Source organism: Pseudonaja textilis, chromosome 5 (genome assembly GCF_049901715.1).
Source record: "Pseudonaja textilis isolate UNSWEBS1 chromosome 5, rPseTex1.2, whole genome shotgun sequence".
NCBI classification, from domain to species: domain Eukaryota; kingdom Metazoa; phylum Chordata; class Lepidosauria; order Squamata; family Elapidae; genus Pseudonaja; species Pseudonaja textilis.
The window spans coordinates 58,701,833-58,726,005 of NC_141994.1; the positions used below are offsets into that span (position 1 = coordinate 58,701,833).

Sequence of the window (24,173 nt, forward strand, 5' to 3'; positions counted from 1 at the left end):
CTCTTAATAAGGTTTACCAGTTGGCACCTGTGAGATTTGAAATTCTCTGTTTGAATCAACAGGAGACACCATGACCAATACAGGAGTTGAGTTTTTAGTTGAGTTTTTGCAAAAGCTGTTTCCTTGTCCTCATGTGGGTAGAGGCACAAAGAGCAATGATACAAATGATTACAAAGTTAAATACACTTCCAAAAAACTCCTCCCCCATTACTGCCCCTTATTATCATTGGTCCAACCAGATCAGATGAATTTTCAATTCACAGTCTATCCCCTTATCGGATACTTAACATTTGCTTAACAGTTGCTACATCCTGATATTGTTTGCACTTTTCGCAATAACTGGTTTCTTTTCTTAGACTAGCTTGACAGCTGGTGTCCTCGTATGAATGTTAACGCACTAATACATTAGTTAATATTCCACCAGGGGTTTCTCAGGTTATACAGAAGAGAAATATGTTGCTCTTTTCTTTACAGGAATAATTCTCACTTCTCTCAGCACCTATTTCACTACGGTTTTGAACTTCGTCAATGTCAGAGACAACCATCCTTAATCTGACTGGTTGTGGATGTTTGGAAACATCCTTGATCCTTTGTCTTGAATCTATTAGAGTCTCATTAGCCTTTGTCTTGTTGGAGCTCGTGGGGGTTGCATTTTGTCTTTATCCTGCCTTGAACTTGAAGTCATATTTTGCCTTTGTTCCGTGAACTCAGGAGTCTCATTTGCCTTCATCTTCCTTCAAACTTATTGGGGACATCTTCTGGCTTCTGGTTAGTCTGGCTTCAGATAAGGTAGAGCTACGTTTGCCTCTACACTGCCTTGAACTGGTGGGAAGCCATGGCTACTTCATTGAGATGATACTTTGAAAAATGTTTAAAGGGACTACTCATAAGTAGCAGTGGGGCCTTGGGGAATGTCAATGGTTAGTTGTGTGAACAAATACATTTAACACCTTATCTCTTGTGTGTGCTTGTGGACTGGAACAGGACAGCTTTTCTCTAATTCAGCCCTCTCTGACTTCTAGAAGATCTGAAATCATGACTGAAGTAAGATTTGAGTTTTTAGCAGGATACATGTTAGACAACTTACCTAGATAGCATTATATTCAGTTTTTAAATAGCATAGGGAGAAAGGCAGGATCATATTATACTCCATCCCACTGGATATATATCTTGCCAAAGGCAGAAAAGTCGTTCATATAATTTTCTTCAAGGCTTCCTTTATCAGCCATCTTCTTGACCCAAAGCCTCCACCTCCTCATGGGGCTCTCCCATCACGTAGAAGTGAGGAGTGAAATAGACGTAAGGATATCAGAAAAGACTACCTTCCGAAGTTGAATAGAGATCTCTTAGACACCCAACCAAGGGCAGATTGTCTATTTCCTGGACTCGACAACATGATCTACAATATTTTCTATGAGCTTGGAAATTGGTAAACACGCAAGCTGGTGTGTCATTTCCTACTGCTTGGACTTTGCTCAGACAAAATTCTAATGAATGCAGTTTTTAGCTCATTCAACTTTTCCTGATAATGGTGGATGATAAGGGCTATGCAATATCTGTTCTACTCCAAAGCTTTTGCAAGTTCCTTTAGCACAGGGGTGTCAAACTTGATCTCATTGAGGGCCACATCAGAATTGTGTTTGACCTTGGGAGGGCAGGGAGGCTGGGATGTGGTCAGAGTGGGCATAGCCAGCTCGACATCACTCATCAAGGCTACATTTTTGGCCAGGACGGCCTCCTGCTTAGCCCTCTGCCAGTGAAAACGGAGCTTGGAGAGGCCGTGCATGGTCTAGCCAGGATCCATTTTCATTGGCAGAAGACTGTAGAAGCCCTCACAGCCAAAAATGGAGCCTGGTCGGGCTGCACTTTCTCCAGCAGAAGCACCATGAGCCGGTGTTTCACTGTTTCCAGGGTGGGCCCACAGCCAGATCTAAGCACCCCACGGGTCGGTACCAGCCCCAGTTGTAGCAGCAAATCTTGCTTCCAAATCAGGACACAAGACCACGAAAGGTTGGAGAATACAGGTTTTATTTGCGCAAAGTGTTCAGAGCATTAGCATGGCAAATTCTGAACCCCCAGCTCTTCCTGAGACAATATTTTTATACCCATTATGACCTCAGCATAGACCTGGGCGTTACTCTTACTACATTTTACCAAATAAGGACAATATTGCATACATTTCTATAGAGGAAGTATAAAGAGGAAATAACAGGTATATTTTTGATTGTTCAGTTATCTTACAACATCAGTTATTTTCCATGTTCACCCTTATTTACAGTAACGTGGTTAGTTCAAGTTCCTGAGTTCAGCAATTTTGTGGGTTTACCCAATGTTATGTTAAGCATAGTGACGAGAAGGGACCTTTGCTAAATATGACTTGTTGACCTGTGCTAAATATAAAAAAGTGCTTTATACGTTTTATATAAAAAGTGCTTTATATGCTCTTTTTCAGCTGCTTCACGGTGAGTTTTAGCACCATATGTTTGAAGTGGGAACAAAACTAAATTTATAATTTTTCATTGTCATTCCTAAATGCCCTAAACATTTAAATGTCCATAATCAGATCCTAAATGTCAGTCTTTGAAGCCTGAGTATCTTCCATCCATCCAGTTGCTCTTTAAAAACAATGTGTCTCCATCTTCAACAGGGAGATAGAGTGATACAGACTATTTGCAGGTTCCTACAAGGTTGAGTTACCTAAGGCTGAGCTCCTTTTTCTTTTGGAATCTTTTTATGCATTAAAGTCATCACATATGGAACAGTTTGATCAATTGCTTTGCTACAGGATATATTTCAGGGGCAAACCTAATTTTCCATATACTGAAGAAGCTACTTTTCTTGTTTCGAACAAACAAGAAGTCCAGTTGATGCGACTCAACTTCCAAAGAATCTTCTCTGACTGAGAATTTTTATCAACTAATTTTCAACACTGAGTCTACAGGTTCTTCCGCACCACCACAGTGCTCTTGCAAGTGAATCAATTGTTAAAACAGTCCTAAAATAGTGTTGTATAGATCAATAATCTGGAAATTTCCACGTTTGGTTCTTTAGCTTTGCCTCAGACTTCTTCCATGGATAGATCTTGGCTGTAGGAACACAAGTTGTGTGCTATTGTGAAAACTGTCACTTGAAAATTAAAAATTAATGACTTCAAGGCTGCAGGCTATTCTGCATGGGTGCTGCATGTGCCTACAGAATCTGTTTTCCTGCTTTTTTCAGGACAATGCAGCTATAGCTTTTAGAACAATAATTGCTTTCAGGATGGCCTGCATATCTATGGCATTTGCATTCTTTCTTCAACTTGAGGTGTCCACAATTGTCCAGTTGCATGATAAATTCCAAATTGATTCTAAATGACAGTGTAAATATTTGATGATATCAAAAGCTGCAGACAGATCAACAAGAGCAAGAACGGATGGGACTTCAAAGGCTTACATCTGTTTCGACTCAGGTCACACTTACAAGTACAAATGTTAGTTAAGTCAGTTTATTGCACAGTGACAGACAGCCCTCCCAATGCGGTTAATAAGGTTTCACCCCAAGCCCCCTGACAGCAATACTACACAGACCCACGTCCCAAGGCAGCGACAAACACAATTCCTAGTCCACAAATCAAAGTCCTAGATTTCAAAAATGCAAAGCTAAGTCCAAGTTTCATAGGTAAAGTTTAGAATCAGCAAGGCAAGTTTGAGGTTCAAAGTCTACAAAGCCAGAAAACACAATTCAAGGTCCACAAAGGCCAGGAAGCAAACAGTTGTTCCTGACAAACAGCTTTCCCCCTTCCTCTGCCTAATCTCATGAGAAGAGACAAAGAAATGAAAAGAGATCAATGAAAAGAAATAAACCTTCTATGAAATTATTTGAAAGGACTGAAGGTAAAGGTTGTTAGAAGTAAATGGGAGAAATATAAAATTGGTCTATTCGATCAAGGTTAAAATAGGTATGTTTAATTCCGAGGGAGAGAGGTGGTTGAGAAATAGGAAATATAAATAAATAAAAATGTTATTTTTGGTAATCCTTCCTGAATTTTTGCTGACACCAAGACTGAGATAACTCTATTTTATGGATTTGTTTATAGATAAGAGAGGGGATAAGGGGAGACACAATCATTTTTGTTATTTAAGATGTGAAAAATTACTAAAATTCTTTATATATTTTGTGATGAAGGTTGGAATTCACTCCTTTATATAACTTTTCTTTTTCTTTACTATATTCCTAGTTTCCTTTCCTTTTTTCCTATTCTTTTAAGTCTTTATTATTCCTCTTTGCTCCTTTTACTCTTTTTTTTAGCCTGTTATTTTTTTTCTTTAATAAAATTATTTGGAAAAAAAAGGAAGTTCACTAAAATTTAAAGTGGTTTCCTATCTGGCTTTTGCATTGTTCATAACTCTTATCTCATTCAATGAAATTTTAGAGGAAGTGGTACAAATATGTAATTTTAATCATTCAGACTGAGTAATGTGATTGAATAGGTGTTACTTTAAAAAAAGTTTCCCATATAGCTTGGATTTCAAAGTTGTCAGAAAGATGAGGGTGAGTAGGAAGCCCTGTGATATATGGAGATAATACAGCTGTTTTTTTCACTGTATGCAAGTTTTGAAAACTTCTAAGTAGATGAATTTCAACTCCCAGAATTCTTATCAATGACTAGGCAGGTTATGGTTATTAAACCTGAATATTATATAGTCATACTTAATGGTTTATTTACCAAAAATGAACTACAGATAAAAATGAATCAGAAAATCTCTACAAAATAGACCGAATGCTATTTTTTGGAACCAAGCTAATGCATAATGGAAGTCCAAAAATGAAATTACAATTAATATCCAATGTTTTATAAATGGACATTAAAAGTAATCATTTGGCATTCAATAGTTAGTTTGCAAACATAGAGATCTTCAGCAGTTAACAGTCTGTGGAGAAATTAATACATTTAATTCAATGATAAAAGAACAGGGGCTGGTTCAAAGAAGAGTAGAGGGAATGGGATTTTGAGATATGATCCATTTTACTGGAGCAGAGAGAGGTAGGGGTCAAGTACAAACTGAGGAAGGAGAAAAATAAAAATAGAAAGCTGCAGCATTAAAAAGCGTTGGCTCAGCCCAACACTGGATTCATTTTACCCAGAGCAATCTGAGCTAAAATCACACTTAGAACTTCTTTTTACTTACCAATAGAATCATCATGATTTGGGCAGCTCTGTGGTTTATCATTTTTTCAGCAGAGAATGATCACATGAAGTTTTAAAGTGTTTCTATTCTGGAAAATTAATGAACTTTAACTCTGGTGAGTTTTGTGTTCAGCAAGAAAATACCAGGCTGACTCATCTAACCACATATCTCTTTGCTGTTGAAATGTTTCATTCTTGTCACTTTTTCTCTTTTAATTGCTAGAAAAACAGTACAGATCCTAGAAGAACCCTCTCTGGCACACATACTGTGACTTTTGAAATGGATGGCTGGTGTTTGAAAGCAGAACTAAATACATATATATATATTGGAGATGAGTGATCTTGCACAAGATGTTATTTATAATCTTAGCCAACCAACTTAAAATTTGAGAAAGTAATTTTTACAAATACACAAAAACCACTTATGGTAAAAAATAAATGTTTTTAATTCTGTAAACAAATAATACCATTTGAAAGTGACTAAACGTTTACTCAAAATACATATAGCTGTCAAAATAAACAAAGTAACAAAAGTGCCAAACAATAAAAGGCACAACATTCAATAACACAATAGTTTCTAGGCACAAACTGTTGTTACATTTAGCTAATATAGCTTACTGAGGGATTTGTCTTGTAAAAATAATTGGAAGAGTCCAAATGAAATGCTTGTTAAAGGGGTTCTGAATGGAAAAAATTAAATATATTTTCATTTAAATCATAGCAACCATTTGAAAAATAAGCCCTTTTGCTTTTACCTGGAATCCTCTTCTTCCAAAAACCCAGTATGTAAATGGATTACAGTACAGTAAAGCAAAAATTGATATTCTGGTATGGTTCTCATGTCCCAACAAAACAGAATAGCAGCTAATAAAATCCAATGCTCCTTGATAAACCTACTAAGGCTGATTACTATTTTTTATTAATGTATTAATTATTTCCACAACAGTTAATAAAGTACAGCTCCATTCTTTTAAAACAAGGGTCTTCAAACTTGGCGAGTTTAAGACTTGTGGACTTCAATTCCCAGAATTCCTGAGCTAACATGACTAGAGGAATTCTGGGAGTCGAAGTCCACACGTCTTAAACTTGAAGACCCCTGCTTTAAAATGTCTACATAAAAATGCCAGCAATTTGGCCTAGTTTTGAACTGATATTGCCATCATTTTTGAACCTCAGGCCAGGTATTGAACTTAACTGTACTTAACAAAATCTCCAACAAGTTGAAATTATAACACATTCCAGAATTCAACAATTAGCATACCTACGTACTTAAGTAAGCATCATTACATATGTAAGATACCAGTAGGCATGAAATAAATTATGAAAGGTCACATAGATGAAAGACACACCTTATTACCGGCTTGAGTCATCAGGACATGAATATAAGCGCATGAAGTCCAAAATGTGTTGTTTACAAAAGAAAGCTCCTAGCTTATGGGACCGCTATCCAGGCTTTGGCTTCTTTTTTCTAGATGCATTTTCCGGTAGGTGTCAAAGGTGGCTTTGGAATCCTTCATGGACCCTTGGAATACTTCATTTCCATCCAGTATTTTTATTGCAGTGTCAAGTGGAATGTCATTATTAACTGCAAGATTAGCAACAAAACCATCCCATTATTTTAGCTTGGTGTCTTACAATAGAAATATGCAAACAGAATGTGTGTTTTGCTTCATGCAGGTAACAAATGCATTGTATCCAAAAATTCAGTTGGACCATTCTGAGCAGATTACAGCCTGCATGGAGCAAAACTGGAATTGATTCAATTGTTAAAAAGCTTTGGAAGTAAGAAGAAGGCCACTGTCCCCTCCTCTATGGGGACTGTGAGCCTGCCCTCATATATTCATAGCACCATTATCTTATCCCCTTTTAGCTGACACACCTATCCGATATTGATCCCTTCCCTTATCTATAATTAACATTGGGACTCTCTCTGTGCAGCAAAGCCTGTAGGGTGCACTGGTAAAATCTCACAGCTTTTCACTGGAACACAAAGCTTTATGCTTCCAAAGCCAAATGGCATTAGCAACTACCCAAATCAACACCAACCTTTATCTCCTGGCATAGGTAATCAAATAAAACCAAGTAAGTTTTCTGCAAGGTCCTCAAAATCAAATGGCAAAGAAATAGTCCATCTGGCTATGTCTGCAGGTCTATTTAGCCAAGCATCTTTAATCCACTGCAGCCAGCCAGATTTCTCTGAGAAGCCAACAAGCAGGATTGCAAGTGTCTCCTGTTATCAATTGATTAATTAAGTTAATTTCACCTAACTTATTTTTAATAGCTAGATTAATCTAGCAAAAGTAATTCCAAAAATATCAGTTTGCTGGGATATTAGAAAATATATAGAAATGGAAGGAAGAACAAAGTATCGTTTGGCAATCTGAGTGGTGTTGATGAAAGTTATGCTCACCTCCTAAATCAAATGGCTAAGTTTTAGACAAGGTTACCTTGACTTTCATTTTCTTCCATTTTTCTTCTTTTCACAGGACAGTAATTTAACCAATCTTCTCTTTTACTTTTGACTCCTGTAAATAATAATTAGAAGCTTATTGTTTGATAAGAGTATGTAAAAAAGCAAGCCAGATTGACTATATAGTACAAAGGTTAAGAATAGATACAAGTATTCCTTGACTTACAACAGTTCGTTTAGTGACTGTTCAAAATAATAGGACTGAAAAAAGGGACTTATGACTGTGTTTCACACAACCATTGCAGCATCCCCTTGGTCATGTAATAAAAATTCAGATGCTTGGAAACTGGTTCATATTTATGACAGTTGCAATGTTGTGGGGTCATGTGATCACCTTTTGTGACTTTCTGACAAGCGAAGTCAATGGGGAAGCCAAATTCACATAACAACTGTGTTACTGATTTAACAACTGCAGTGATTCATTTAACAATTGTGGCAAGAAAGGTTGTAAGATGGGACAAAATTCACTTAACTGTCTCACTTAACGAAAGAAATTTTGGGCTCAACTCTGGTTGTAAGTCAAGGACTATCTATATTTGCCCTAATGGCTAAAACTCCAAACTATATGAATATATGCTGTTTTACTAAGTTTTTGAAATTTAGGGAATTTCCATCAGAACAAGCTGAGGGCCAGATGAAATCCAAACCTGTAACAGATACTACTAGCTACTGTTGTGTTGAGATCTTTAGCATGTTGCTACAGATTTCTACTGCTTGAGGAATATAAAAAAAAGCATTCTGGCCAAATTAAAAGGTATTTTATAGATGTTTAACTCTTTAGACATAGCAATATAAATGTGGGGTTAGCTTGCATTTGTAATATTTTTAAAAGAAAATACTGTATGGTTTACTTTGATTGATTAAAAGGAAACCCAACTGTACCTGTAACAGATATCCTGTTTTTTTCAGGAAGCTTTCTTGAGTCTAAAGTTTGTTCTTCAGAGGTGGACTTCCTAAATAATATTTCTGGACACATTTTGAATTCAAGCATTTGTGGCTTTTCTACTTCAGACATATGAGATGAAGAGCTGCCTTTTTGGTGGGGTTCAGAACCCTCAGTTCCATTACTTGATTTCACCTGCCAAAGAGGTTTGGAATGTACAGAATCCAGGCTTGTCAAACGAATAGTCTTCTGGGCAGTCCGTTTAAATGCAACTCTGTTCAAATAGTTTTTCTTTTGTTCCTTTTGCAGAAAAACAGTGTGTTTATTTTTTCTTTTAAAACATTTTTTATCAGAAAGTGATTTTACAGACCACTTGTCTGGGTTACTATTATCCAATGTGCTTTCTTTGACTGGGGAGTGGACTTCAAATACATTGGAAGGATTATCTCCTTCATTCTGGGATGCAGGAATTCTATTACTGAAATGTGAGCTTTGACATTTCCATGCATTTGTCTTATCTTTTCTGTATGCATATCGCTCTAGATTTATTCTTTTAACAAGCTGTGTGATATTTTTTTCAACAGGCTGCTTAGGACAAATGGGTTCATTATATTGTACTTTTTTGTATCCATATTGTTTCTCCAAATCTTTCAATTTTGTTTTATTTAAATGTTCTTGCGAGCCCAAGGTAGAGTTATGCTCAACATTTTCATGTTTTTCAGAAGCAAAGCTAACACTGTTTAATGTTGAAGAGGGCATGACCTGACTAGGCTGAGTTTCCAATGCTTTAAGCTTTTTCTCTTTCATTTTTCTCTTTAGACTCCTGCTTGAAACTGGTCCTTTAATCATGTGTGTTTCACTAGTATCTCGTTTAATTTTGTATTTTTCAAAATTGGCACTAAGCTTAGTTTCTATTCCTCTGTGGCGATCAATATCTGTTTTTGATTTTGGAGTTTTATTAAAAGACTTTTTCTCCAATTTCTTTTTGGCAAATTTTTTGATAATTATCTTTTTGAAGTCTGTATTTAAGTGATACTGTGCTTCACTTTTTGACATACTCCTTCCACCATTTTTCTTGTGCATGTTATTAGTTCCAACTCTTTCTCTCTGTAGAGACTGGGAATCCATAGAATGAGACAGTTTTTTACCCCGCTTTTTAGGTTCTTGTGAATTTGATTTTTCCAATAAATAACATGGAGTAGTTGTTTGCTCTAATTTGGGTAGTTTATCTTCCTTTACCTGAGGTTCAGTTTCTTTACATCCCAAAGTCTTAGTTAAAACTTTGTTACTCTGATCTCCCAAAAGAAAGATATTATTGCCTGTATCCAATATGGAATTCTGTACTTCATTTTTAAGGCTACAATCAGACTCATTGGATTTTGATCTCTCTTTAGACTGTGAATCAGTTTTTCCCTTCAAACCAGGTTCTTTAGCTAGCATGCAGGAACAAGGCTCCACATTATATTTTGAAGCTAGCCATCCTGGCAAGCAGCAGTATGTTCGTTCTGTTTTAGCAAGTCTTTCAGACCTGACAGTTTTGCTATCAACATTTAAGTCCTGGTTAAACTTCCTGTAGTGTCCTATATCTTTACTGAAATTATGTTTTGAATCCATTCTCATCTGGTCACCTCCATGGTTAACTAGCTTGTTAGAGGATTGTTGACTGCATTCAGGAAACACTTCACTCATCTGTTGAGAATTTAGGATTACTATTTTAATTTGGTCTACTGCATCACTAGGATCAAGACTTTTCTCATGCCTTATAGTGTTTTCTTTATCTTTTCTTTCTGTTAGAATAGTTATAGAATCTTTGTTTTCTATTTCCTTTACCATATTCAAATAACCAATTCCATAAGGAAATTCTTTTGAAAGCTCAGTTAGCTGATTGTTCAAAAATGTTATGGAGGATTCAGTGCTGCTTTCCAAGTGGGCTTCTTTGCCTTTATCCAGGGTATGCTCTGAGTCACCTGCTTTTCTAATACTGGACATGTTGTTTGTCTCACACAGACTGTCCTGATTTTCAAACACCTCGTTGTTGGACAAATCCATACTGCAACCATAAGATATATCTTGCTCATTTTTTTTTCCTGAAAGTGAAGCAACTTCTAAAAAGTCATTGTCCTTTTGTTTCTCAGAGTTGCTTGCATTTGTTTCCACGGAGGTTTTGTCACACTGAGGGCTTTCTAATGTTTGCAAGTCTTCAAGATTTCCTGATAAAGCTTTGGATAAACTTCCTGATGGTAGCAATATGCCCTCTTCCTCTGAAAGACTCATTCCAACTTCAGGATCATTTTTCAAAAGGCCAGATTTGTCCTCATTGTGTTGTAGAGAAGGCATGTGTTCTTCTGAAATTTCAAACTTTATATCAGGTTTCGAAAGGCTAGCGCTAAAGATGTCTGCTATTTGTGAATTATAAAATGCATCACCCTGTACAAGAGTACATACACTAGCTATTTGCAACATACTGTCTTTCAACCCAATGTCAGCAGTATTGTTGGATTCATCCAAATTTGGGCCATGTTTTTTTGATGTTACACATGTTAGAGGAGATGCAATTAAATGATTAGTGATCAGTTCACATTGATGTTGGTCTCCTGAATTGAGGGCATATTGCTTTAATCCAAGTGGCGAGGAATTTGTTTTCTCTTGATTTAAATCAAAAGATTGATTTGTTCCAACTTCTTTCACTATTTTATTATTTCCTGTGGGTTTGTTTGTTCCCTGGTGCTCATTTAAATCACAATATTTATAGGAATGTGTAGGTGAGTAAATAGTTCTTTTTTCCTTGTTACTATCTGATTTTGTAGATATAGCTTTTTCTAAAGTATGGACAGTGCCTTCAATATCGGTAGCTGGATAAATGCTTTCATTGTTTTTCTGTACATCATTATTTTTTGATAATATCCGTGGAGTAACTACAGCTACTTGAGGTTCAGAGCCTTTTGGCAAATTGGAATTTACTCCATCAAGATTTTTTTCAAAAGAACCATAAATCTGAGTCCTTTCGACTGTAATTTTAGTGTCGTAATTTTGAGTCAATATATTGGGGAGGTTTTCCAAAGTTTTTGCAGTACCCTTGCCATCCATCCCATCACTGGAAGGTTCATTATTTCCATTTATTAGTTCATTTAAAGATTTTGGGAGGCATTTTCTCCATAGAGCCAGGCTTGTTTTCAGTTCTTCCAAAGAACAAGTTCTTTCTACACCATGAGTCCCAGTAATAGCTTCAACTCCTTTGGAGATAGAAAAACTAGACATATCAGCTATCTTTTCACTATTCGTAGGTTTCTGAAGGCAAGTAGTTTCACTATGCTGAATGTGACATGCAGGAGTAGAATTACCATGTTCTTCTTTTATTGATTTTTTCATTGAGGATGATTGAGAAACATCTGGATTCTGAACCAAACTCTGAATGCCATCATTTAAATACTGAACACCACCCCTTTCTGAATCTTTATTCTGTTCAGAAGAATTAAATAAGTCACCGTTAGGTACAGCTGATATTTTCTCCAATTGATTATGAGCAGATTTAATGATGTTTGTTCCCTGACTAGAATGAACAGGAGAGTTTTTATAGCTTAATTTAGTAGTTCCATCAGTGTTAACAGGATTTCCAAATGTATCACCATTAGAATCAATACATGAATTCTGTTGAACAATAAAATGCTTATTTTGGTATTTATCTCCACTTTCAACATCAGCACTAAATAACATATTTTCATCATCAGTACCTTTCAGCATATTCCACAGAATTGGCAATAAATGATACTTTGTTTTCTGCGGTACAACTGAAGAATTGTGTGAATTAGATGAAAACTGATTTGGAGTGACTTTATCTGAGAGAATCTGCTGGTCAGTACATTTTACTGATGGGTTGGTATCATGAGGAAGTAAATTATTAGGATTTTGATTGTTTATGGATGTATTAGAGGTCTGCCCACTCTGTAGAGAAGATAAATATAATTTTTGTTTTAAACTAAAATTGTCTTTAAGTTTTAATAACGCATTTCTCATTTCATACAAGGCTTGAACATCTAGTGATAAACTCTCTCTAGTTATTTTAAGTTTATCCTTAGATAAATTCTCATTACTTACGTTCTTTTCTAATTGCAAAGTTTTCTTTGTTTGTTGCAAAGGTTCAGCAGCCTTAGTTGTTGTAATTGTTGGTATACTGTTAGAAAAATTACCTTCAACATATGACTTTACTGATTCATTAGAAAGCTGCATTGTTGTTTTTAGTCCACTTACATTATCAGCAGTGGGGCCTACCACATTTGTTTCTGTACAGAATGACAGAGATTGAGATTTCTGATCAGGCCGAACAGAATATAAATTGCTATTTTGATCAATCAGAGAATTATGATAACTTTCAACTTTTTCATTAGATAAAATTGCAGCTGGTTGTTGCAGAACAAATTGTCCATGGTTCCCTTGTGTGGGAACTATCGAGTCTGATAGAGATATGTTAGTAGCTTGGACAGCATTCCCGTAATCATAATGAGAATAAATTTGATATGGTGGATTTATTTGATAAGAAACATAAGGTTGTGATTGCATTGTTACTGGAATAGCTGAATTTGGGCACTTCTTTGCTGAAGAGTAATCAGGATACTGGACATTTTGCTGAGGAGGTAAATAATAATTTGATGCAGAGTTAAGGGACACTCTAGCATCTACTTGAGAGGTAGGCCCATTCATGTAATAGTAGGGCATCTGTGTTAGGGCCCTTTTTGGAGATGAAGAATTTAGAAGATCTTGCTGATAAACTGAGGTTCCCATAGAATTTGAACAATCTTGCAGTGTCTGATTACTGAAACTGCCCACAGCTATATAGGTATTTGTCTTTTGATGCATATTTTGCACAGAATTAACTGTACTTCCCTGTACTGGTAAAGAGGAAGAGATATGCATGTTCCTTGATGAATTTGGATTCTGTACATCAGCTGCCATTTGGACTGTCACGGTGGAAAGTGAAGGTGGTGACAAATTGTAAAAATTATTGTTTAGTCCAAAACTTGTTTTGGACACTGCTACTTTGGGAAATACTGGCCTTAAGGTTTTAGAAGCCCTCTTACTTTGAAATTGTTGTTTATTTGTCAACATATACTTCACATTTGATCGGATATTTGTGGTTTGGCTGTTTCCAGAATTACAAAAATCCTGCATTAAGACATTTGTTTGGGAAGTAACAGAAGCAGCAGAAGTAACTTGGGGCATCATGTAGGATCCATGAGTTTGCATCTTATTGATTGTCCCGACATTCCAGTCCATTGTGCTGAAAGTTCTTTTAATTTTCAGGAATCTAAGAGAAAAAAGAAATCATACAATTTCATGTATGTCCATCAAATGAAACCATACAGCTCCTTATCAAAATGCTATTTTATAAGCTAGTTCTTCCTAGTCCCATATAAATTAAATGAACATTTCTGGTATCACCTTGTCACACACTACATTTAAGAATTTTTAAATGCTAGCACTAACATAGCAAAGTTAACAGGTCTCAATAGTTTCACATTCCATAACTATGTTCTGATTTGGGCAAAAATTTTGTTATCTGTGATAATAATCAAAAAAGCAACAGGAGACCAGGAACAATAAAGAGCTTGTTTATTTAGCATTTGCAAAGGCCAGGACCCCTTCTCCCTAAAATGGAGATCCCTCCCCAAAATCATGTTGGAGACTTTTATATACTTCTGCACACAAGATTCTGTTAACATCACCTTATCCTGTTTCCCTGGGTAATTCCCTGGGTCTACTGGGTAATTTTCCAGTAACCACCACCCACTCACCTATCTCATTTCCAGACAACTCCAGTTCTTATGGCGTATCCTATATTCTGTTTGGCAGATTGTCTATTCTAGGATACTAGTGTTAACATCAGCATTTCTTCATTTTAGCATACAATAACACATTAAACATGTTTCAGAGTACAAAACAACCTTGTTTTTGTGATGAATATAACATTTATATAATCATTACTTAACATTCCAATAATATTCCAGGAATATTGCCATAGGTCATTGCTAGAATAAATATGGCGTTATTATTTAGGTTTCTCATTTTCCCAGGTATAATCCTTAATATGTAATTTTACATATCACATCCTATTTATTTATTTATTTGTTTGTTTGTTTAAAATTTATATTTATATAGCCACCCAAACAGTATATCAATTTTTAGTATACAAACATTAGGTAAGAATACAATGGTGATATCCATAAGATCTCTCCCAACCAGGGAGAGTACCAACCAGTGCTGAATTTGTGGTTTTATATAGTATTTATCACAAGTCAGAGCATATCTGATGTCACAAGAGATTTCCTGTGTCCAAATAACAACAGCTTTTGCAATTCTGTATAACACTGAAGAAAACTATAATTTAGACAGAATTTAATGGCAAATCATAACAATTTTTTTGCAACAAGTGTTAACCTATTCATAAGGGAGTATCTCATCCAAAAACTTAATTCAACAATTTGTTTAGCTATGATATCTGCAATTCATCATTCTTCCTTTCCGTCTATGCCTTGTCATATGATAAGCTTCGGGTTCAATTTTGCTAGCTACGATCTGTATCTTGTCCCAAAATTTGGATTAGCTTTTTATTGGAGAAGTGAGCCTTCTCTATCGTAACAAACACTTTGATACCACCCACAAAATATTTTATATTGTTATGCTTGATTCTGGATGAAGAAGCTAAATACTACAAGTAATCCTTTACTTACTATCAGTTACTTAGCAACCATTCAAAATTACAATGGACATTCTCAAAAGCTACTTACAACCTATTTTCAAATTTATGGCCACTGCAGAGTCCCTGCAGCCAATCACCCTTACAACGGAACGACTGACTGCAGGGATGCTATAGAAGCCTCCCCTGCTAATCTTCTCTCCTATTCTGCCCTGCCAGGTCTCCACAGGCTTTCAGCCTGCTCCCAATGGATGAAACTAGTCACTTGAGAGAGCCTCAAGTCAGCTCCAGAGACTACCAGTGTACATTTGCCTGTTGAGAGTCAGTTTGGTCTAGTGGCTAAGACCCTAGGTCAGTAAGACTATAAATTAAAGTCCCACCTTAGTCATGAAAGCTAGCTGGGTGACTTTGAGCCAGTTACTCTCTTTCACCTCCTGGATCGTTATTGTAGGTAAAAGAGAAGGATCCAATCTGGGTCGGTTACCGGGATCAGAAGTTTAGTCTTCCAAGCTTTTGGACTTGTGATGGAGCCCATCCTCATGTGAGGTGGCGGCTCAAAAGACCACCAGGATTCAAAGTTGATCCAAGGAAAAAGGCTTTGTTGAATACACATCTGCAGATATGGGTCCCACCCTTGGCAGCTGGGAGGAACACAAAGGATAGCATTTGCTCTATTCTTATACCCTAAACTACCGCCCCATTATGCAAATGGCTTGGTTTACAATCTACCTTTCAGAACACAGGTTACAATTCATTACCTTATATGGTGCAGCAAGCACTTCCTAACACGAGAGCATACATCAACATATCATACACAACCAGTACCTGGCATTTCAAAGACATTCCAATAAAATTTAATAGTTCAATTAGTTCCTGGTGAAGCAGGACCAAGAAGGCATATAAAATAATAGCACTGTTGATCATATCATTACCCTATATAGGTCACAAGTCACAACCATAGGAAGGTCAGAGGGCCTTTGCTTTAGCTTGCTCATATATTAAGTAATCTATAAGTTTAAGGAACTAACAATGTAGCTGTCACTGTAAACAAGGGTGGGCGTGGAAAGTATCTGGTGGTGTAAGATAACGGAATAGGCAAAATATGTTTATCATATCCTCTTTCTGGTTCCTTCTTGGAAAAAGATGTTTTGCAAGTTTTCTGTATTATCTTGTAAGCACGGTAGTCCATATTTGGTAAATATGTCAAAGATGAACGCCCAGACTTGGGCTGAAGTCACAATAGGTATAAAGGAACTGCCTAGAATGAGAATCGGGAGTTCAGAATTTGTCATGCTAATGCTCTGAACGCTTTGCGCAAATAAACCTGTATTCTTCCACCTTTTGTGGTCTCGTGTCCTGCTTTGGAAACACGATTTGCTGCTACACTGGCACTTCAAAGACATTCCAAGATCAGTCAACATTTTAATTGGTGCCTGGAACCTCCCTTCCTTCAAAGACATTCCTTTTAACATGAGGTTTGAGTCATAAAAAAAAAGGATGCTTTAATTTAACACTTCTCACACTCAGGGAACTTCTCTCTCACCAGAATGTGGCAATACAAATATGGTCCCGGTTACTGACCCAGATTGGATCCTGCAACATTATTCTGGGACACATATTTGTATTCGTAAAAGAGGAGGAGAAAGGCATGCTGGGTATTTTCATGATCTTCAATTATTTGTAAAAATAAAAGTGGATACAAATAAATATATTTGTTTAAAAAGCAGGCACTTAACCACTCAAGAGAACCTCAAACTGGATGCAGAGGCTACTGGCATATATGTGAGGCTGCTGCAGCTTGCAGGCCTCAGCCTGCTCCCAACCCAGCCACTCAGACAGCTCCAGGGACCATCCGCATCTACATCTAACTTATCTTTCTGTTTTTCTGCTGGTTTCAACAGCCAGTGAAAGGCTTTATTTTTAAGCAGACTCCATTTTAAGGAGATTCAGTCCTTAAAACAGAAGCTTTCAAAAGATCTTGAGAATAGCACCTGCTTGCTGAACAGCATGAGGCTGAAACCTTGGGAGGACTGGGGCAGGCAGGCAGGACCAGGCCTTTCTAGTCCTCCAAAGGCCTCCCCTACCTGGGGCACACTGTGCTCTGCTTAATGACTGAATTGGGATCATTAAGAGCAGGAGTGGGGATCATTAAGCTAGGCGATCATATGGGCACCTTGCTTAACAACCATTACAACTTACAGGCTCAATTATGATTATAATTCAAGGACTACCAATATGATTATTGATATTTTAAACCATAATTAAGATTGATATTTCTTATATTGAATCTTCAAGGGCTTAAACTATTTACACATTACAGTGCTAATCATTTTCAATCAGCCTCCTATATATTTACACAAATTCGTCCAAACCTCGCATTATTTTGGTGTTAGGACTACTACAAATTCAATTTGATTTAGATTCCTGCTTCACTTAAATGAAGTCCTTTCTCCCACCCCACCCACTTAACTTGCCTGTTCACTTTCTAATTATCCAGCTCTCTGTTATAAGGACCAAAATTGGCTCTAGATTCTGCCTCAGCATATTTTTTCCAATTAGTTATCTAAGTGGAAGATCATTTATTTTAATTGCTCTAGCAAAAAGGTTTCTCTGTATAAAAAGAGGGAATCTGTGACAAAGACTCAAATTTCCCTTTGTATTCAGTACAGCAGGAAAAAAGTACAAAAGAACAGTTGATTGGATGGAAGAAATCATCCTGCCCAGTTATACTGTTATTTAGGTGTACTAGATCTGGCTCAGCGCCAACAAAGAGGCAAAGTCCAATTCTCTCTGAGTCATAGCCTGAGTCAGATTTGGACAAAGATAGGTCTCCATAAGGCTGGGAAAATGATTTCTTTAACATACTTTTATACTGTACTTCATTACATGAGCAGGAAACACAGCTCTCTGTAGGGAAGTAAAAGAAATTACTAAAATATCTGTGCCCACATCCTATGATAATAACAATAATAACAATAATACTTCTTTGTCATTGTACGTATAGAGTATACACATACAGCAAAATTCACATAATACCCAGAGACCAGACCCAACACGACATACACAATTCCCCAACATACCCCCACCCGCCAAAATTCCCTGCCCCCTAAAAACACACAAGTATCCGCACAACAGACCAAGTAATACTGTCCACTGATGGTGGTCCTTAAGTTCATTGGTAAATGTAATTATAGCTCTGGGATAAAAACTATTCAGAAAACGTGTAGTCCAAGTTTTAATTGTTCTGAATCTTCTGCCAGTAGGCAACAGTTCAAAAAGATTGTAAGCAGGATGGGAAGAGTCTCTTGAGAATGTTGTGCAACTTCCTCAAACAGCGAGATGCGAAGATGTCATCCAGGACTGCTAGCTGGAGCTTGATGATATTCTGGGCAGTTTTAATGATTTTCTGTAAAGCCTTTTTGTCCGCTACAGAGCTGTTCCCATACCATGCAAGTATGCCATGTCAGGACACTCTCAATGATGCTGTGGTAGTAGGACAGAATTAGATGCTGAGATAGATATATCTTCCTGAGCACTCTCAGGAAATACAGCCTCTTCTGTAGCAGTGATTGATGGCTAACCTTTTTGGCACCGAGTGCCCAAAGCGTGCATGCACCTCGAAAATGCAATACACACGCATCACCTGCACATGTGCCCCGCCCCGTGCATGCATCTCCACGCATGTGTGCATCTCCTATGAATTTGCCCCCCGCGCATGCGCACATGTCCCCATACATGTGCCCCACCCCCCGAGGCATGTGTGGCAGAAACCCAAAGACCAGCTGGCTGGTGGGAGCCGTGCACACATGCGTGGCAGAAGTAAGCTGGGGCGATTGCTTGTGTTCCCAGAGAGGTCTCTGCATGCCACCTCTGGCATGCATGCCATAGGTTCGTCATCACGGTCCTATAGCGATAAGTCAGAGCCTTTGTGGTTTCTCTATCACCCTTCCCCATACGCAGAACATATGTCTTTTATTTCAGTACAGGAGTTGTGATCATTGCAATCCTCATCAACAACGTCAAAGACATGGCCAGTTAGTTAAACATCCTATAATATTAAGCTTAATGTAACTGATGATGTAATGAAACTGATAGTGTTGTTTTTGCAAAAAGCAAGTACCCTTTGAGATGTGTACGAGAAAGCAGGAACTGTAGGTTATGCAAAATTGCACGCAAATGGTTAGAAGAAACCAGCTTAGGGAGGGCAAAGGTTGTTTAGAGAAAAGGGGTGTGAGATACAATATAATAAGTTGTAATTTTCCATAATATAGATTAGCATATAGCTTACTAGCTGGATACCCGTGCTGTGCGACAAAACTTAGTGATCGGGCTATGCAGGAGAAATTCGGTTCACAATCTGTTGGTTCAGTGGTGGTCAGTAATTGAAACACATAAGGGAATATCGTTCCCGCCTTGAGTCTGGAAGCAGTTCAATAGGTGGAAGGCATAGTTTGGTGAGGTACCAACATTTAGTACTGTAAGGAGCCCCAGGCCACTCCTGAGTGAAGGAGTGGAATGACTGCCAGTTTGAACTGAGGTAATGGAATGTGAGGCAACTGGCAGATAGAACAGAGTCCATTTAGGTGGGGAGGGGGAGTAGAATATCTAACTCCTTAGCATCAGAGTGTGTTAATATAAGGCATTGGCAGTTGGAATAGAGTTCTTTTCAGGTGCGGAGGGGGGGAGTAGAACTCCTTAGCATCAGATCATGTTAATTACTTTGTAAGAAATACTACTGATCTGATGGTCATTTCGAAAAATCCTTTCTTAGCAAGGACCTAGAAGCCAAGAGGAACATATGTGCCAAATTTCAAGTTTGTAGTCTTTACGGTTCTGGAAATTTCGTGATGGGTGAGTGGTACTTAGATTTTATATATATATAGAAGATTATTTTAAAGCCATACTACTACATATCTAAAGTACTGTCATGTTTACTCAATGAATGAATTCTGCTAAGCAGTGACATACATAGCTTCTGGCTTGAGATATGTACCGGGAACTGCATTGTACAGATAAACAAGAGAACTGATAAGGAAATATCAAAAAGGTGAGAAATGAAGAGGCTGAGTGCTTAGCAAGTTTTAGTGATAACAAGGACTTAACTAATTTTAAACACTTAGGTGTGATAGCAGATTATAGGCAGACTGTTAGCACGTGACTGACCTGGTCCTATCAACTGGATCTGGGAAGGATGGACAAGCGGCCAATGATAGGAATGTATAAAATATGTTGAGATCTGCAACCGGTGTGGTCTCTCTCTTGCTTGTACACTTGGAGATCTACCAGTTCTAATAAAACATTTTGTTATTTCCAACAATCTGAGTGTACACTTCATTTCTCATAGCCAGAACTGGGCAAAGGGTGAGGAGAAAGATAAATATGAGGAAATTCACAGATGGGAACTAGGCATTCTGGGAAAATTGTGAACTTGTGGTCCTTGTCAAACGGGATTGCAAGGGAGGGACTTGCGCTTCGGGCTGAAGAAATAAAAAGTTGTTGGAATCTATTCTTGGGTAGCCATCCACTCTTGCAAGAAAGTATTTTACAATAAACTGCTTGCTGATTCACTTAATGACTCTGTTAAATTTCTGATTGGTGAATGCGTTTCTCACACTTGATTACCTAACTGAGCATTTTATTAAAAGTAGAAAAAAAGAAAATGTTAGCATGAGAAAAGGCATCACAGAATCAGAGTCTGTTGTGAAAAGATACAGTTTCAGCCAGTTGACACTTCTATAAGATAACTTGAAAGAGCCCTTTGTATTAAACTTGCAAGCACACAAAAGAAAACTCCTTTTATCTTCTGGTTAGAAAGTTATAGACATTTGGTTGTCAAAGCAAAAAGTTTCTCAGTTCCAGTCTTTGTTACAATAAAAGGAAATAAAAGAAACTGCCAATTGTTTGGCTTCAGTTCCATATCCCAAACTCAATTTGATTTTATCCCCTCACTTTAGAGCTATCCTTTTCAATGTATTATTCCTATCCTTCACTCTCCAAAGTGTCTAAATCATCTACCGTGTTTTCCCCCCAATAAAACCCTTCTTATATTTTTTTGACACCAAAAAAGGCACCATGTCTTATTTGGGGGGATGTCTTCCAATGACTCACCTAGCAGCAGCAGTAATGAAAGCCCTGCCCAGCAGAAGCCCACTGCTGGCCCACTTCTTCTGTGGCCACTTGCTCCCTGGCCTCATTTTGCCATCAGAAGCCTTCAGGAAAGGTCAAAACAATGCCAGGGGCACCTTGTGCATCCATCCGGAGCCCGTTTCTTAGCTGCAGAGGCCTTTTCTGAAGGCCTCTGATGACGAAATGGAGACTGGGGGTGACGAACGTGAGCAGCGGCGAACAGACGCAGAAGTGGGCTGACAAGGCAGGTATCAGGGTGTGCAAGTCCTGGCTACAACTGTCTGAAGGTAAGCAGCTCAATCCCCACCCCCCATTCCTACCCCCACTTGATTTTTACTCATGCACCTTGCCCACCCTGTGCAACCAAATGCAACTGTCTTAACTAGGACTTGGGGGGGAGGGGCTTATATTAGACACAAGTGTAAAAATCAAGCTAGTGCTTATATTCGAGATACATCTTATTTTCGGGAGAAACACAGTATACCTCTAAAAAAAAAATACGAAATTCAAATAATTGGTAAACTGCTGATGCACCTTGAAGTCATGCAAAACTTTGGAACTGAGCCTCAAAACTGTACTAGCTGATTTACTCAGCCACAGGCAAGTGTTTTGTTTGCATTTTTTGCATCTTTTATAGCATTTTTAAAAAAACATACCTGAAGCATTCCTAATGTGCATATTCCCTCCTCTTATGTAAACTCAGAAGTTACTATTCTGAAGTGATTTTTTCAAAAAGAAGCCCCTCTTTTTCAGGCGTAATAGTTTGAGTTTTTAACAGTATTTAAACTTATGTGAGCAGGCAACTCTTTCCTTGTGAATTACTTTTCATATGCTATCCTATGGAGATAAAGAACCATCTGTATTTTTTTTCTTTACTGATATCTCACAGCTTGTCCCAGGCCAGATGTCACAAGGCGTGAAAGTTTTCTCATGTAGGCATTCATGAGAGAGTGAGGCCATGTCCACTAGCTTGCTGAAATAATTCAAGTGCTATGATATAATGACCATCTAATTACAGTGTGCCAAACATGAAACCGCAGAGTTGCTATGACAGCTATTACTTGCTATTCCTATCTCCGAAATCAAGAAATGATACAGTGCTGCAGTGTGGAAGGCAAGATTACAAAAGATTAAGGGAAGTAGGTATAGAAATTAAAACAAGCTGCAAAATACTGTAAACTATAGTTAGAGTGTCGTGAGTTCCTAATGTGTTGATCAGGATTGTGATGATCAAGATTTCTATACTGAAATGGCTGAAGTAAAGGACATATGTCCAGAATGTAGGGAAACCACAATAGTTTTTAAAATAAAGCTTGATCAAAATACTTATCGCTATAGGATGTGGGCACAGATATTTTTTACTTCTTTATACTTTCATTCAGATAGCTGTGTTTCCTGCTTATGTAACCAAGTATAGTATAAAAGCACATTGTTGTAATGATGAGGCAGTCGAGTTGTTTGATCATGTACAACTGAATCATGATGATCTTTATTGGAGTCTAGTCTTGCATTTATACACATTTTTAGTTATCCTCCATCACTGGTTAACTTTGGTTACTGTTTAGCACAGTAATCCATACAATTAATTATCTCTAGTTAAAGTCTAACATATGTTTACTTCCTCTCTCTAATCCTCCTTTAGATTAGTGACTTTGTTTACCTGAATTGTATTTGTTTGGAAACATTCTTTATCTGAGGTTTGCCATCTGAGATTGGAACATTCCTGCAATTACAACTCCACAGCACATTAAAGGAATCATTTGAGGTCTTTCTCAGACTAATGAGAGAACCCATCTTTGTCCAGATCTGAATAAACATGTGACTCAGAGAGAAATCTCTCTTTGTTTGAGCTGAGTCAGACCTACTACTCCTGACTAACAAATTAGCATTGTATGAGCTTTACTGGTTTCTCATGTTTTGTTCCATACTGCTTCAATAAAGTAAAAAAAGTCATAAACTGTCATTTATCCGCATTTATCAAAAGCTGTTGAAGAAATTAATGTATATTGGTACTAAAAGCCAGTAGTCCCCAATCCCTGAGTCTTGGCCCACTACCGGGCAATGGCCTATTTGAAGCCGGGCCATACGAGGGGCGTGTGAGCGTGTGTGCAGCCCTACTTGCAGGAGTAGCAGGTGCTGGCACTTGCAGCCCCACTCACCCCCATCCCACTTGTGTGAACCTGCCGCTCACACAAATGAAGCTGTGCATGCACACCTGTCTGTCATGCAAAACTATCCTCTCTTCCCACACACAGTTATATGTGAAAATTACATATTGTAAGTTACATCTGAGAAAATGAAGAACAGAAGGGAATCCATGTTTATCCAATATATGAACTGTGCAATGATTACTGGACAGTTAAATAACTGTATCTAACAAACGTATTGTTTTATAACTTGTTATGTTCTAAAAGTAAAATGTTAAGTTTTTGGCTGGAATTGGGGTTTGTAATCTTGGTTTAAAGATTAATGTAAGAGATGCTAGGTCATTCTGACCCAGCGGATGATCCATTAATGATCCATTGTGCTTCAATGGACAAAACAGGAAGCGAAGGTAGTTTCCAAAGACAAGGTAGCAGGTGTTATGCTATGAGTATGGCATAGGGAGATACGTAGTTGGATAGATTGTGAACCCAGTAAATGGGCAGAGACTTTATATTTGAACCTGTATATAAACCCCAGCCCCTCTGGGGAAAATGTCTTCTGCCATGAGCAGAATTCCCTTTTGCAAAAGCTTAATAATAAAGCTCTTGTTCACGTGCCTCCAGATTTCAATTGTTTTGTGATTATTATCACACACACACACACACTGGGCCGCCAACCCATAAAGGTT

At 37.6% G+C, this 24,173-nt stretch overlaps 1 protein-coding gene and 1 long non-coding RNA gene across 2 annotated transcripts; one reads left to right on the top strand and one right to left on the bottom strand.

Annotated features, from left to right (window-relative positions):
* Nucleotides 1-3,729: 3,729 nt before the first annotated feature.
* LOC113450073 (uncharacterized) lies at nt 3,730-16,551 on the top strand. The gene is made up of 2 exons (XR_015743915.1): nt 3,730-3,875; nt 8,550-16,551. It is a non-coding gene; the product is annotated as an uncharacterized LOC113450073 (long non-coding RNA).
* RESF1 (retroelement silencing factor 1) lies at nt 5,593-13,794 on the bottom strand. Its single transcript, XM_026720846.2, has 3 exons — nt 8,523-13,794; nt 7,618-7,695; nt 5,593-6,755 (listed from the first exon to the last, which is right to left on the bottom strand). The coding sequence occupies exons 1-3, from the start codon at nt 13,792-13,794 to the stop codon at nt 6,598-6,600; spliced, it is 5,508 nt and encodes a 1,835-aa protein (XP_026576631.2). The 3' UTR covers nt 5,593-6,597.
* Nucleotides 16,552-24,173: the final 7,622 nt, after the last annotated feature.

Excerpts from the sequence above, each read along its gene's own strand:
- RESF1 (XM_026720846.2), bottom strand. The coding sequence starts at position 13,794 with ATGGACTGGAATGTCGGGACAATCAATAAGATGCAAACTCATGGATCC. Across the intron at positions 7,696-8,522 it reads AAACAGGATATCTGTTACAG|GAGTCAAAAGTAAAAGAGAA; the intron begins GTACAGTTGGGT and ends TATTATTTACAG. Across the intron at positions 6,756-7,617 it reads GGAAGAAAATGAAAGTCAAG|TTAATAATGACATTCCACTT; the intron begins GTAACCTTGTCT and ends CTAATCTTGCAG.